This window comes from Ictalurus furcatus, chromosome 25 (genome assembly GCF_023375685.1).
Source record: "Ictalurus furcatus strain D&B chromosome 25, Billie_1.0, whole genome shotgun sequence".
Lineage (NCBI taxonomy): Eukaryota > Metazoa > Chordata > Actinopteri > Siluriformes > Ictaluridae > Ictalurus > Ictalurus furcatus.
The window spans coordinates 16,413,791-16,430,519 of NC_071279.1; the positions used below are offsets into that span (position 1 = coordinate 16,413,791).

Sequence of the window (16,729 nt, forward strand, 5' to 3'; positions counted from 1 at the left end):
TTTACTGTTATTTTATCTGTAATGAGAGAAACGATCCATAATTTTCAATTAATAGGGTATTACCGTACGCAAAGCATGTATGAAATGACGCACATTCATTCCCTCAGTGCGTGCCTCACATTTAGTATCGGCTCGGAATCTCGAACGATTATTAATTATTAATTCATAATTAGACACAAAACACACTCAGTAGTGACTTTATTAAAGATTGCACTTACACACTTGGCGTTAGTATTTAACTCGCTATCCTTTGTTTCACAGAACTCCATGACGACGGCCGGGTACCGAATCGGCCGGTTTCTCTAACAGTCGCGGTGGAAATTTCCTTTAACAAACCGTTAAGTTCGTCCACGTTGGAGACACGTTTCTGGAAAATTCCGTTTTCCCACCGAGTTATAGAGATCTCTTTGTGTGTGTCAGGAGGTTGTCTTGCCAGTTTATTAGGTCTACCTGCTGCATAGGTAGGTATGCACTTACTGAGTGTAGCCCATCTGTTGCGCCGCACATGTATTGGCCCCCCCTCTACCGGTGGAAAGAGTTCGCTTTAGGACAAACAGTAAGCGGTAGATTTATGCCACGTTCGACTGGATCGGAAAGAAATTTCTACGTGGAAATATCAGGACGGTCTCCTGAACCGCGAGTTCAGCAAGTGACGTCAAATCAAAATGGCTGCTCACAGGAAACACAGTAGCCCTTGAAGTCTGCGAGTTAAGTCGAGCTGCGCTTTATCCTTAGAACAACACTGACACTACGTATACCTAATAAACTGGGTGCAAAACTCTGTGATTTAGTGTATGAGGTAAAATACCTGCTGTTATATTTTGATATGGATATTATACGTAGTACATTCCAGTGTTTTCGTGCCCACTATCACTTTCTAAAGTTGAATTGACTGGGTATACTGCTATGTGTAAGTATTAACATTAGCTGTAGATGTAACAGTGGCCGTGTTCCCTCCGTGTGGAACCGCATTAAACCCTGATGAAGCTCAGGTTAGCTGATGAAGAGTTAAAACCGGGCTTTCGACTTGGTGTCACTCACGTACACTTGGCCAAAGAGAGAGCGAGAGAGCTGTACACTGAACACTGGGTGTTTTGAATACGTTTAGCTTTTCCTCTGCTTCCTCATCTCTTACCCACCCCCACTCCTCCACCCCACCCACCCACCTACCCATGAGCACTGTTTCTGTGGTGACCGTGTCCTCTGGTTTTGCTGTCTAGGTTCCAGTGCGTCCTCTCCTGGGTGGGTGCCAGGCTGTGAGTCAGCATGGCACGGCTCGTCTTCCGTCAGCAGCAGTAACCGCGCCAGGCGCCACAGCGCCGCCTCCGACAGCGCCGACACAGGCATAGGAACGTCCTGCTCGGACAGCGTGGAAGGTAAGGGACACCTTAAAGGTCATGTCGTCGCCTGCCGACGCGCTTCATTCAGCACTATCGATTTCTCATTGGTCAGAGACACAGTGATGCAAAAACATCAAGAAACCATTGGCAGGTTTACGCTAGATTATAAATATAAAATCAAATATTAGATAATATTATAGCAAGCTCGTTTAAATATTTAGCGTAACACATCCAGCATCCTTCCCCCCAAGAAAACCCCACCTTGCCAGTTTAGCAGCTTGCGCTGAAGAAAAATGTCACACACCGTGTCTGTCAATTTAGAGAACCGCGGGTGATCCGCACTGTAGGGGTTTTTTTTTTTTCCTCTAGTTATTTTAGTCCACACCCGAGTGTGAAATGTGTTCTCACCTGCGTAAACGAAGGAAGACAAACACACACCAGGGTTCAATTCAAACGGAACAAACGCGTGTCTGCACCAAATGTGAAAGCACCGCAATCTGAGACCGGTCCTGGGATTATTCCAGGTGACGCTCATTCGCCGCGATCATAAGACAACGTCGTGAACTCTAAATCAGCTGGACTATGGGATGGTTGGTAGACGGCATCCGTGAGGATCAGCACCGGTGACGAGAGCAGCTCGGTGTGTGTTGCTGCTGTCATCTTTGCTATCAGTTTGATCAGAGCTGTGTGAATAGAAGAATCTAAACATAAAGACCGTCCCAAATATCCTTTATGATCGCTACAGCTATGTAGGCCAGTCTGTATTTTCGGGACAGGTTAGTAGGCTTATATTTATTTATATTTATGTTTCCAGTACAGCACCACTGAGCCCTCTAATCCTGTTAGTAAGAACAGTGCTTCTGTCTATACACACACACACACACACACCCCTCTCACCCATCTCACACACTGCAGACTGGATTGAGTAAGAAAAAAACCAAACATTTTAAATAGATAAATATATATAAATATAAATGTGTTTTACTGCCAATAATGTAAACAGTTCATCATCGTTACATTTTTAAATTTGTGGCCGCATCCTGCCGTGTTCATCCTACAGAACAACAGAGCCTTAAGTGTTGCCTTAAAAGTACCATTTAAAAAGTCACTGTTGCTCGACATGTTTTGCACTAAACCTGGGTTTAGACGGAAACTGACATAGAGACATGTCTTTCATACTTAGGTGTTTTTTTTGCCCCTCCGACCCATAGCACAGAACTGGAAGTTTTCACTATAATGATGAAGGTATGATTAATTGTTCAGCCAGAAACCAGTGCTTATATACGGTGTGTGTTTATTCGAAGCTGGTTTTCCTTTAGAACAACATCATTCACAAAGGAAAGTCATGGTGCGAGGCAGTCTTGCCAAGTATGTGTTGGCTCGCTGGAAGGAATTGCTTTAAATAGGCCAAATCCTGATTCATATCTATATGAAATCATGGCCTGAAAGCATAGCGTGATCTCAACGCATTGCACAAATATTACTCATAACATTTACTTCCAGTCGCTTCCAGTTTTCAACCCACCGCAGCAATAATTGAATATTTTTGGGTTATTCTGTGACATTTGTGGTAGACGGAGACTTTAGAGAGTAGCACTGAGGTGTGGTCTTCGTGTACAGTTGACTTTTGTGTCCACTTTGAAGTCCGGAGACGTCGGAGGCTTGTTACGGTCTCTTTTAGCACGTCTGCAGCTGCTCGTAGACCAACAACAAAGCAGATGTCCTTTCCTTGCGTCTCTCAGTCCGAATGATTGGGTCTGACTGACAGGCATGGCAGGTAATGGGTTTAAAGATATGGACGAGGTACACCTCGTGCATGGGGGAAAAAGAGTCATCGGAAATGTCAGTGTGTGAGATTGACAAGCAGATCGGGTCAGCGGTAACGGTGTTACAGTCCCAGTACCGGTCTGGGGTGGTGAAGCAGGAGCTCAGTTTTCATACGGAGCTCCTCTGAATCGAGAGGCGCCATGTGAGATGATTGGGCTTCTTACAAGGATGCTCTCTGCTCAGCTGGAGCTATACCAGGCATGTCTGACTGGCTGGAGACCCAGGACTTGTTGGAGAGACTGTATCTCTCGGTTGGCTTGGGAATGTCCAGGGACAATCCCCCTGAGCTGGAATCTGTGGCTCAGGGTTGGAGAAGTTTAGACCAACCTTCTTAGTCTGTTGCTACCGTGAGCCCCAGCAGAAAAATAATTGAATGAATAATTAGTCCAGTCCTACCTAGTTAAATCTGACCACTTTTGAAAGTGTGTTGCCGTAATTAAACAGCCCAGACTGCTGATTGTTCTTGTTTGCCATTTGACAAGTGAGCATCAGGGTGGGGTCTCGACCTCAGCCGTACTCACTGTTTACCCAAGAGAGGGCAGGTTACTATAGGAACTTTCCTGAGTTCATCACAACAGAAGCAGTTGTCAGGTTTTAATTAGTGCTGGATGCGATGAGGGATTTGAACCGTGCATCCCATGAAACATTGTGTCCCCACCAGTATGAGCTTTTATCCTGGCCTGGATCTCATCTTGTCCTCACCCGGCTCACTCCCTCGACTGCTAATATATGCAGAGAGCCAGCAGCACATTCACATTGATCTTGGCACATGGGCTTTACCACCAGAAATCGTTGAATCAGTCACTGAACCTGCAAAGAGCCAGGAATAAAGTCACGTGCAGCACCTTGGGCTGTGGCCTAGATTTCAGTGGTTGTGCTTTTGCTAAATCTTGTGACCACAGAAGATCCAGAATCGCTCGTATCCTGTAAGCGAGTGTTTCAGCCCTGCATGATCTCTGATCAAGCTTTAAAACAGACCGATGGCTCCAGAAGTATAGCAGCTCTGCCCTGAAAATGTCCGTAAATGCTGCGTAGGAAGCCGAGTCCTGATCGCACCGGATGAAGCGGAAAACCTCCACGAGCGAAGAAACGGGGATTGTCATTAGTCATCTCTGAGGCTGAGGAGATTTAGGAAGGAGGACTGAAGTAGGTCAGGTTATTTTCCCAAAGGCTGGGTTCACATTATAAAAATCTACTCGTTTTGTTTTTAATAAGATTTAAGCCACCTATACATGTGACCATTAGGAATTGCGGCCATACGTATATTAAAATGAATTAAAGACTTTACTGTGGATGAGGATATATCACTGCTGGCTCGTCTTCCTCGCCCACATGTTTCTTGGCAAATGAGGGCCGATAACAGGTTCGTAACAGCTAAAGATATACATCAGGACTGTTTTCGCCTTCTGATCGTAATCATAATCACCGCCAGAGCGATTGTCTTTCTGATGAAGATCCGTGTCGTCAGTTTTCCCATTTGATCTCAGCTGAAATGACGGATTGCCTCGCAAATATGAGCTTTTTTGTTGTTCTTTTTACGACTCGTGCAAAGCTACTTAAATCGAATGAAACACAAGTTTGGAAAGAAAGAAGCTTCCGGTTTTAAACCAATGTTGAGGCAGCGGTTCCTCACAAAGCATACTTTCTTTAAAATGCCTCAGAGGCTGTGTGTCTGGTGTTACACGTGTTCTTTAATAAGAAGCCTCTTTCTGTAATTCTCAGCCTGCTCTGCTCTTAAAGAATGGTATTTCTGAGGCTCTTTCATCCAAAATCTTGTCTTCAGAAGGAATTCCGCACGCAGTGGCTGTAATCCACACGAAAAGGATGATATTTTGGGATCTGCCACATAATCACTACCTTCGGGTTTACTAGTGGATTGGTCCCTATCAAACTCTTGCATAGTCTGGAGTCAGGAGCCTTTGAGAATGTATGCATGCATCCACTTATATAACGTCTTTTTTTTTGTTCAGCTTATGCTGAAGGTGATTTTTCTCCTTAAATGAGTTGCATAATGAGACAGCGGCCTCATTCCAGTTCACGAGAAGCCTGGGGACGTGTCCCGCATTGATGTCACTCCAATTTATCAAGTGTTCCTGTCAAATCTCAATGACCCAAGATGCATAGAGGATCCCTAAGTCCCAAAACAATTGGGTAAAAGTGCTAGTGTACTCCAGACAAAACAAAACATTTCCTAAAATATAGGTCGGCCTAGCTAGCATTATATTCCGACAGTGTGTGAGAAAGCTCAGGGGCCTAGCTCGTCAGATGCAGGATATTTTGAGATCACTCGGTTTGAAAGCGAGGCTGACGCGAAGACTGACACACGAGTTCCTTTTGCAAGAGTCGAGTTATGTCACGGCAACCTTTAAAGCAGTTGCATTTCCATTGTAATAGAAGAGTTCCCTCAGAACACAAGAGCGTGCAACTTTAACGCGTGTTTGGTCTTGTCAGGATGTCACTTAGAATCTCCATCGTCCAGATTAGCTGTCTAGGTGACCTAGAACAAGATGCAGGAAATTCCTCTAGTTTTGAACCAGGCCACCCGCTGACCTAACTCACTAATTATACCATTTATATCAAGGTGGCACGAGTGCCTTCCTCATAATTACCCCTGGGTGTCTACGGCGCTATTCGGGCCTTCCTGAATAACACAGACCAGAACATTGTTTTGTTCTTGTTTCAACCTCATGAGCTGGGGGAGAGTCTGATGGGTGGGTAAGGGAGTAAATTGGTGTGTTCACTCTCATGGAGCCCCCGCTGTGCTAACAGGCAAACTCTACCCCCCACCATCCCCCCGCTTTACTACTGAACATTTATTCTAAGATGCTTGAGCCTGTATTAGGAAATCACAGTTCAAAAGAATCCATCAAAAATCTTGTCGTCTTCATCCTCTGTATTGGCGTGCTTAGAGAGGTTCACGCTGGCCTTCATGCTGGTTGACTGAGACTCTTGTTTCAACCAAGCACTGACGCAATGGAGGTCGAGTCTAGGGCATGGTCAGAGTATCAGCTTGCACTGTGAGGATCACCGGTGTTGAAAGGCACCCCAAGCCACATGACTTATTAGCCAAGAGGTGACCAACAACACACGAGAAAGCATGCCAAAAAGGCTTCTAAAGCACCCTATAAATACTGCTTCTTGGAAGAGAGCCAAAACTTATGTACATTTCTTCTCCTTTGTACTAGTGTTCCCTGGCAACACAAAACCACTCAGTACATCTGGTTCTAAGTATCAGTAAACATGGATATGAAGCGCAGTGTCCTGGTTGACAGATAATAACTAAAAATTTGCCAAGACCCCACCTCGGTTTCAAAAAAAATTTGGTCATCACCCCCTGTAAGTCCTAGCACTTTTGTGAAGAGTTAGCTTAGCCTAATTTGGGATGGATCAGAATCATGACTCCCAAATCCCAGACCATTAGCTAATGGGCCCTTCCCAAGAGGAGCATCTGCAAGAATCCTTCCCCCCCTGAGTAAGATTTGGGTTCCATTAGACATTACATGGTCTGATTAGCCGGTTGGGCGTCACTTGTTAGAATCAGGCAGGAGATGTGGCGGTAATGTAGTTAAGCCATGAGTGATGGAGGTGTAATTTGGGTTAGTCCTCCTGTGCCCTCTCCCTCATAACCCCCATCATGGAACAAATTGACACACCAGCTGCTCTACACCCTTGTAATGGTGGGGTTTTAATTAGGAATTAGGAATGGCTTAGCAGCTAGACGGTGTTTCCAGTCTCTCAGGGTGGCGATAGCGTACAGAAATGTAGTAGTTAACTTAAGTTCCCAAAAAATGTTAAATGAATGTTTTCTCGACAGATCCCTCCTCCCCAAGTCCTGTGACACCTTGATGAGCCAGCTACCCCACAGCCATGTAGTCGCAGTTATCCACAATGATAATGCTGCTTCTGCAATGTTTACTACAGCTGCTTTCTGTCCTGTTCCACTCTGCCAGCGTGTCTAAGGACAGGTTTTGGCTGATGTATATTACTCACACTGACGTTCTGTGCATCTGCAGCCGTTGAGTGAAGAGCGTCCTTGAAGCTGTCGGTATTCTCATTAGATGCGAGACAGATATGGTGCTTTCAGGCCACTCTAGCGGGGCTAGAGAGTACGCTGACAATGTGGTATGAAATAGTACTCTAACAAATCCATGGCACCACTTTTTTTTTTGTTGTTATTTCCATTGACGCAAAATTTGGTGTGTCTCGTTTGTTTGTTCACTACAAATCAAATGTCGACTAAAAAGGTTCAATCAGACCTTAAGTGTGCGTTCACATACGCAGAGTTTAGTCCGTTTTAAATCGAACTCTGGGCGACATGCTCGCGGTTCAGTCTGCATGTTATTGTTTATGCGGTCGACAAGGTAGCATAACGGTCATGGGGTAGGGGCTTGACGAATCGGGGAAGGATACGCGATGATCCAGAAGACCCAATCAGGGAGCGAATGTGGGCGGAGCCACGCCTTCGTTTTGAAAAGTCTGCGTTTTGGTCCGTTTACACTGAAACGCAGGCCCGGGGTCTTTGGCGTTTCCAAAAGTCTCCGTTTTCAAGGGTCAAAAACGCCGGAGTAGTGTAGACGACAGGCGTAACAACAGTTATGCGTATTAATGAAAACGCACTAGTGTAAAGAGGGCCGTGGTGTGGTTCTTCAGTGGACCAGATCAACCGAGAGCGTCTGGGCGACGAGGTCTCGGTCCGGTTCAACTAGAACTCTGCTGAGGTTTGATCGCGGTGAGACAGCGATTTGAATCAGTCCAGCTGCGGACAGTGAACCAAACACGTCTTAGATTTTGGATTGTGGGTGATTTTTTTTTTTTTCTGTAGATGGGAGCTGTTAAACTGAGCCAAAGGTCAGAGCCCTTCTGTTTTTGTGAGATTTTGACCTACGACCAAAAAGAAAAGATAAATGGTGGGTGCGATCAACAAAATGTGTTAAAATAGACTTTTATGTAATTACCTAGCACTTTGTTTAGCACTGACTTTGTTCTCTATGCTCAGGTTGAAATTCGAATCAAATCAAATGTCATTGGTCATAAACAACAACACAGAGTACGACGTGCAGTGAAATGCACGCGACCGTCTCGACACACCTGGTTGTTAAAATTGATCTTTTTCTGTCGCCATATTCCTACAAGTACGTATAGCTCTAGATTCCTGTTCCGTACTGCACTGTGTGGCGAAAACACAGCATCTGAAGGAGTCTAGTGTGGATCTGAAGTCCGTTTTGGAGATTTTTTGGAGAGTTCTATACAGAAAGAACCTGATAGTCCTGTAGGACTGGAAGCACTGGACCAGTCTCTCTACTTGTAGTCTTTCCTGCTTGGTGGACTTTCTGTAGAATGGTAGAAATGTAGAATAGCACTGACGTCATTTTTACAGCTATTCATTACATTGATTTTAGTCAAACCCCAAAATGAAGCACATTATTATAAAACCCCTCAAAGCTCCTAAAGAGCTGGAGATTAGCTCCTTGCTGAAAGGTACAACACGGCGAAATGTGTATCTTGCTGATTACACTTGGAGCAGAGAAACATTCACACTCTGTCTATCCAGACCCGTCTTTTTAACGAGGTGTTAATTCTAAACCTTTGACAACACGGGCTCGGATATAAACGACGTCCGTGTGCATGGGGTAAAGTATTGAGACATTCATTTTTCTCTCTCTGTGACAGGTCAGTGTTGAAATCAGGCGTGTTCGTGTATCGCAGTTCATCGAGTTGCGAGATCGGGTCATTCTGAGAGAGTTGGGTCAGTCTGTAGAGAGTGTGGCGTTGCGCTGGTGGAGATGACCCTGACTTTGTTCTGATCCGCTGGGTGATTTGGTGTTCGATAAATATTGGGTCAGCGCTTGCCTTCTGCCTCTGTGTGTAAGAGCTGACGATTTGGCAAAAACACTTCTGTTATACACAATATCTGAATGATACTCAATATTTATCACGGTATATAAATTTGATCACCAACAAAGGCTATTATAGGTTTAGAAACTTTTGCCTAGCATTTACAAACAGTGGGATTATCCAGGCTTACTTTATACCGTGGGTAAAAATAGAGTTGTAGGAGTACTGAGACCTGATGATGATGATGATGATCAGGTAAGGAGTACAACACTTGTTATTGGCATGCTGGTATAGGAAAATGATCAAAGACTTGAAGCAGAGATCAGGGTTCCATCCCGAAGTTGATTATTTTCCATTTCTCGTTAATTATTGTCCAGTTCTCATCGATTAATTTCCAGTTCTTATTGATTATTTTCCAATTCTCATTTATTTTCCAGTTCTCATGAACTATTGTCCACTTCTCATTGACTATTTTCCAGTTCTCGTTGATTATTTCCAATTCTTCTCAATTAATTTCCAACTCTCATTGACTATTTTCCCATTTTTATTGATTATTGTCCACTTCTCATTGATTATTGTCCACTTCTCTTTGATTATTTTCCCGTTCTCGTTGATTATTTTCCAGTTCTCATCGATTACGTTTTAATTCGTGATCGGTCGAGAGATCAAATCCGTGCAAGATGTTGTTGTTTTGAGAGAAACCTGAGACGACGTGTGTTCATCCAGACTCAAAACTAAGTTTAGGTTTAGGTTAGAAGCTCTTTTGCATATTGTACCTCTTTAGACTTTGTTCCTAAAGCAGAAATCAACTTATTCAACTTCAGATAAAAAATATTTGGCTTCTAAAAAGTGTCTGAATTCCTTGTAGATTAGAGAAAGAAAGAAAAAAAAAAAAAACACAAACCACAGATCCTAAGGTCACAGATTAATATATTTTTTTAAAAAACCATTGAAATTTTTAACTCTTCAACAAGCAAAACAAAAACAAGCTTAGTAAGAGCCTAAATACACGAGGTGCATTAGGAGAATGACTTCACCAGCTAATCCTCTTTCTTTGTGTGTAACCTTCAGCGCTAATTTACTTTCAGCCTGTTCATGCTTGTTGAAGCACTTTAAACTCATCTGTTCCATATGTTCTTCAGGATCAGCTCAGCCCCAAAGAGGCCACGTACTAGACTCCCCTTCATGTTCGGAGCCTTGCGTCTGTTCAGGAATCGACCGAAAGCTGTTACGGCTCCGGATATTAGCTTTGCGAAGCCAGACATTAGTCACAAGGTGTATATTAGGTTATCGTAACGCCCACCCCCACCCCATGGGGCAAATAGGCTGGTGCTCAACTTCAGTCTGGAGTTTTTAATGGAGGTCTTGCTTGGAATGATGGTCCTGCCTTTCCGGCTGGTTTACCGCTGTGTGTGTGTGTGTGTGAGCGTGAGTGCTGTGAAGGAAGGACTGGGTGTTAAGATGTCTCTTGGCTCTTTCTTTACCACACACACACACACACACACACACACTCATTTCCTCTTCTGTGATGTCTGTTAATTACACTTGCTGTAACCCCACATGTAGCCAGCCTCCCACTTTCACCAGGCAGCGTGCGGGCACGTCTCTAACGAGCTACGAAGCTCAAGCACAAATCACAGGGACGCTCCACATACAAACGTTAAAGTCCCGTGTCGGTAGCGTGCAGCTTTTGCGTTAAGAGATGTCAGTTGAACTTTTGTGGAAGGAGTCTCCAGTGTCAGAGGTAAAGCTTTCCGACGTAGGAACGTCTAAGGATGGAGGATGTGGATTATCGTGGCTTCCTGAAAACATCATGAGATCAAACAGGTTGAAAACAGAATCAGTTTTAAGTGGTCAGCGTTGGTGAATTGCTGTGGTGTAAGAGGAATAAATCACTTGGGGACATGCCGTTCTAGGAAAATAATCAACGTCGAGGTGGTAACAGTGACTCCGCCTCATCACACCACCCGGTTATTGATTATTTTCCTATGATTTGAATCGACCGGTAGCGTGGCCATTCAGCACACACACGCACACTGTTCCACTACCGAGACGGTTGATCTCATCCGCTCAAACCGCACTTCCGCCCTCTTCTCATCCTCCCATCACCGGCTTTTTAAAGCAACACCAGTATTCCGTCTCTGTATCGATCCATATCCATATTCCGCTGGAACGGAGCGCTGACTGAACATCCTCCATTCGTCTCCGATTACATCCTTTTAATCGTCCCGCTCCTTTCCGCTGGGACGGGGCTCCGAGATGCACTCATACAGCCCAGTTCCCCATTTATACTCAGGAAGGAGGGCCGTCTCCGTCTCCTCATGTCTCCTGATGTCTCCTGATTCATCCGCCGTCTTCTTACCGCCACTCAGCGTTTCATTCATGAGCGTAAAGTTCACTTCGGTCCGAACGCTTCGTACGGCTGTGTGACTGAGGGAAAGATACTGAGGGTTAAATAGTGAACACGCTACCGCTGCACAGGAGAGGGGTCTCTCGGGAGAGACGGAGAGAAAGAGGACAGGAGGTGAGACAGGGACAGGAAGAGGACAAGTCTTACGATCATACTAGCAGTTCTTTCTTTCACTCTTAATTTCTTTCACACTCTTTCATTGTATCTTTCTTTCTTTCTTTCTTTCACTCTCTCTTTGGCTCGCTCTTTCTTTCTTTCTTCTTTCAGTCCGAATTTCTTTCACACTGTTTTATTCTATCGTTCTTTCTTTCACTCTTTGGCTTATTTTTACCTTCTTTCTTTCTTTTTTTTTTCTTTCTTTCACTCTCTTTAGCTCTTTCTTTCTTTCTCTTTCCACTCCAAATTTCTTTGACACTCTTTCATTGTATCTTTCTTGCACTTTATCTTTAGCTCATTCTTGCCTTCTTTCTTTCTTTCTTTCTTTCTTTCTTTGATTCTTTCTTTCTTTCACTCTCTCTTTGGCTCATTTTTTTTTCTTTCTTTCTTTTTTTCACTCATAATTTCTTTCACACTCATTCTATTTTTCATTCTTTCACTCTCTCTTTGGCTCATTTTTACCTTCTTTCTTTCTTTCTTTCTTTCTTTCCTCTTAGATTCTTTCACACTCTTTTATTCTATCGTTTTTTTTCTTTCACTCTCTTTGGCTCATTTTTACCTTCTTTCTTTCTTTCTTCCTCTTTTCCTTTCCTTTTTCTTTCTAATTCTGTTTCGCTTTTTTCTTTAGTAATTTCTTCCGCTCTCTTTGTCTGCGTCTTTATTTTTTTTGCTCGTACACGAGGAGTCGTTGATGTGTCCTCTAAACTGATAGATTTCTGTGTCTCGGCCTGTAGGTGTTGACGGCATCACGTTTTCTTTATGTTGTCTGTCCAGCGTTGTTAGCGCGACGTCTCCAGAGCAAGCGGGGGAATGTTTAGCAGGTTTTTCTTTAAAAGCTCGCTCTCTGTCTGAGGTGTACTTTAAGGGTGTTTCTGCCGTACAAGTTAGTAAGAAGAAGGACTGGACTTGTAGGTGGTGGAGGCGTCACCATCGGCGTGCTGGAGTTCAGCACCTCCCGCTCTGTCAGGAGAACAGAGATCTTGTCGGCTTTCCCAGCTGTGTGTTCAGGTGTGTGTTCAGCGCTCCTGTGTTCACAGATTGTTATATAAACATGTAAAAGACGTGTCGATGCTCCTGAGTGTGATTTCACGTGTGTAGACAGTAACGGTTTGATACTGCGGAGGTCATCTTCACCGCAGTCCAGCGTCCTCTCTGCTCCAGTTTCACCACGGTCACACACACTGCTCCGCTTTCACCACGCTCACACACTCGGAGCGGTTACATGAGCTTGCGTGTGTGTGTGTGTGTGTGTGTGTGTGTGTGTGTGTTTAGGACCAGTGCTGGTTCTGTCAGTGTGTATTAACTGTGTTGGTAAAGCCTCGATGTGGAAGTGCAGTGTAGCTGTAAGACCATTAGTTTAATTGTGTGATGTAGAGCTGCAGTGGGCCATGTGACTGCGTGGGGGCGGGGCTATGATTACACTAACCCTGTGCCGAAGATAATTCATGCACATGTTCGTTCATTCATCCTTCTTTCACTTTTTTCACCGCCTCTTCCTTTCTTTTTTTCACGCTTCATTTTTCTTTCTTGCGCTAAAAACATATTCATTCATCCGTGCGTTCTTTTGCGCTTTCTTTCACTTTTTTGCTGTCTCTATTCCGACTCTCTTTCGCTCTTTTGCTGCCTCTTTTCCCCCCCTCTTTCACTATTTTGCTGACTCTTTCCCCCCCTCTTTCACTATTTTGCTGCCTCTTTTCCCCCCCCTCTTTCACTATTTTGCTGCCTCTTTTTTCCCCTCTCTTTCACTATTTTGCTGCCTCCTTCCCCCCCCCTTTCACTATTTTGCTGCCTCTTTTCCCCCGCCTTTCACTATTTTGCTGCCTCTTTTTTCCCGCCTTTCACTATTTTGCTGCCTCTTTTTTCCCCTCACTATTTTGCTGCCTCTTTTTCCCCTTTCTTTCACTATTTTGCTGCCTCTTTTTTCCCCTCTTTCACTATTTTGCTGTCTCTTTTCCCCCTCTTTTGCTCTTTCACTATTTTGCTTCCTCTTTTTCCCCTCTTTCACTGTTTTGCTGCCTCTTTTTTCCCCTCTTTCACTATTTTGCTGCCTCTTTTTCCCCTCTCTTTTGCTCTTTCAGTATTTTGCTGCCTCTTTTCCCCCTCACTATTTTGCTGCCTCGTTTTTTCCCTCTCTTTCACTATTTTGCTGCCTCTTTTTTCCCCTCTTTCGCTCTTTCACTATTTTGCTGCCTCGTTTTTTCCCCTCTTTCACTATTTTGCTGCCTCTTTTCCCCCTCTTTTGCTCTTTCACTATTTTGCTGCCTCTTTTCCCCCCCTCACTATTTTGCTGCCTCATTTTTTTCCCTCTCTTTCACTATTTTGCTGCCTCGTTTTTTCCCCTTCTCTTTCACTATTTTGCCGTCACTTTCTTCCTCTCTTTCACTCTTTTGCCGTCACTTTCTTCCTCTCTTTCACTCTTTTGCTAGCTCGACTCGGTTACATCGTCCAGTTCAGTCTGCTGGCTGTTCACTGATCTTCACACGTGTGTTAAATCTGATCTTCACCACTGTCTTGCCACGTGTGTGATGTTCACCTCACACACTCGTGGCCTGTGGTTTGTCGTGTACGAGTGACACTTGATGAGGTTGTTTACCGTGTCTGGCCCTCTGTGGGGTTAGACTCCTTGTGTACCCTGACTAATTTAAATGAACAGGAAACATACCCCTCCTGCGGTGCTTGGACCCCTTACGAGAACAGAAGCGTCTCCGCCGGTCTCTTCGGCGCCACACGGAAACGGACACCGTGACATTCGAGAGCCGATTTTAACACGTGGAAAGAGCAGCGGGGTGCTGGTTGTGTGCTGTGTGATCACCTCCACACACACACACACACACACACACACACACACACACACACACTCTCGATTGCTCACGAGGCACAAGATTATGTTTCCTGATGGCGTGTGTGAAATCGCACACAACCTCATCAACCCATCCAGAGTTTTGTTATTCTGCTGCGACGTGACCCGATACACGCCACATCCCGGATCCGATCCAAACCTAAATCATCAATCAGTTTCTGGACGTTTTATATCGAAGAATAAAAATCACGATATGATATATTTGTTACATCACCCCACCCTTTAATAGAGTAGTTATGCCGTTTCTATTCACGTCGGTGTAACCGGCCCAGGTTCCGCTGGGGGAAACAGCGCCGCTCCGTTCTTCTGTATCTCTCGGACGCCCGTTCTCTCGTTACGAAACCGAGCTCGCGTGTCTGGACACTAAAATAAACGTCTGGGGATGCCATCGGCCGTGAGGTGAGGGAAAGGAGAGTCGACTCTGAGCCACGGAAGTTCATTTAGAGCCTCGTCGTGTCGACGTTGCTGGACCGGACCTCGGCGTGCGTGTGTTTGTGTGTGGTATTTCACACACTGCACTGATGGAGTACAGATAAAACCTCTAAACACTTGGACATCAGGCTGTATGGCGTGTAAAATAATAAGAACAAGTTAAGAGTCATAACGGTTATATATAATCAACACCAGGATGGTGCGATGCGGCTCATGACGTAGAGGTAACGCAAATACCTTGAAGTGGTGGGGGGGTTGGTTCTGTGTAAGTACATGTGGATAACACTTCCCGAAATCGAAGCACAAGACGCAGCATGTATGAATTCCTCTAGCACTTGCTGTAAATGTAGCAACAAAGGAAGTGAAACATCTTGAAATATAAGCTCCTGAAAGACCGAACGATCCACACGCGGGAAATCTCGCCTGTACGTGTTTACCTTTATTATTCAGCGCTTTATATTTATTAGACTGCTTTCTGCTGTCACTGTAGAAATAATAAATCAAAGCCTCTTGTATACTTCGTTTTGTTTTTTTTTTTTATTTTACGTACGCTATGTCATATAGCCACATAGTCTTTCAGAGTATACTCCATTCGACGTGCACGCGGACGCAGGCGCATTACGACAACTTGCACTACCCCTCCTGGCCTACGAGAGTCAGTACAGAGCAGTAAAGCAGGTCTTTTAGTGTCACAACAACACGAAGAGCAATGCTCGGGCGATCTCTCGCCACGTTTAGCACCCATATACGAATCCGTATACTCTTTAAGGCTAGAATTATACAAACGCGGGTACTCTGTAACCTGCACTCGTTTCCGCTTATTCCATTTTTTTTCTTCGACTCCCTTGAGAATCAACGGCCCTGCGTCACTGCTGCCACCTTGTGGAAGAAGTAAAAGATTTAAACGCACATTTGCGACCTGCAGTTAGAAAACTCGGGCGGCGTGCGTACAGTACTGATGACGAAATTTGCGTGAGGTCAGGCTCAGGCATGAAGAGCGTATGTATAAATACAGCTCCATGACACGTCATTTCGCTTTTGTGTGTGTGTGCATGGGTTCTATCGCTCTCGGTTCCCCAGCTGCTCCACAGCTGCTCTGTGAGTCATGAATGGCAACGTTGTTCAGGCGCACTTTCATTTCATTTCATTTGGAGGTGAAAGTACACAGTAGGCGGATCTCTGAAGTGCCAAAGTGACTTCCCGAAGAACGAGCGAGAAATCCAAAGATCCCACACAAGATCCCAGTTTATCATAACAGCAGAAGGTTTGAAGTCAAATCACAGCTTTGTATTAACGCAGGACTTAAAACTACATCACTGTATTTAACGGTGTTCATTCAATGTCGATATGAAAATAGTAATCGATGTGTTTACCACAAATTTCTCATCACGGGGAGGAATCGTACCGGTATATCACGGACGATACGGTACGGAACAGCCCTCCTCGTAGTACGCTAACGTTTCTATAGTAACCGCGTACTATAGACAGCGGTGTTTCCTCTGGCCCTCGTACACTGATAAATCCTGCCAGCTGTGTGTTCACACAGTCACAGCACGACCCCTGCACACTGACTGCTCACGTGGCTGCTCAGAGGCTCGTTCACCTCGTCATCCCCCATCTCAGTATTTATAATAAAAACATGTCCTGAGAACAAAACGACAAAGAACGACGCACGTTTTCCCGAACGCACGACTTCACACGTCATCGACTCGGGTCATCTGTGTAGAAGAACGTGAGCATTTCTTAATATCCAGGTGTTTTTCCGAGTAGAAAATGACGCACACAAGGGTCTTGGCGAGTGTTAGTGAGCTACCAGCTTACAGGGGTTCAAGTTTGTTATTTTATGTCTTTTTATTTATTTTTAAGAAT

General features: G+C 44.6%; 2 protein-coding genes across 5 annotated transcripts in view; both read left to right on the forward strand.

Moving 5' to 3' along the window:
* Positions 1-16,729, forward strand: part of cep85l (centrosomal protein 85, like) — a 68,144-nt gene that overhangs the window by 16,749 nt on the left and 34,666 nt on the right. For all 4 annotated transcript variants that reach the window (XM_053613860.1, XM_053613859.1, XM_053613861.1 and 1 more), the window contains one exon: positions 1,221-1,376. In XM_053613860.1, the coding sequence (XP_053469835.1) occupies positions 1,221-1,376 (156 nt within the window). The remainder of the gene's footprint in view (positions 1-1,220; positions 1,377-16,729) is intronic.
* LOC128601012 (uncharacterized) lies at positions 6,558-16,632 on the forward strand. The gene is made up of 2 exons (XM_053613863.1): positions 6,558-9,752; positions 10,145-16,632. Exon 2 carries the CDS (start codon positions 13,014-13,016, stop codon positions 13,992-13,994), a length of 981 nt encoding a protein of 326 aa, XP_053469838.1. The 5' UTR covers positions 6,558-9,752; positions 10,145-13,013; the 3' UTR covers positions 13,995-16,632.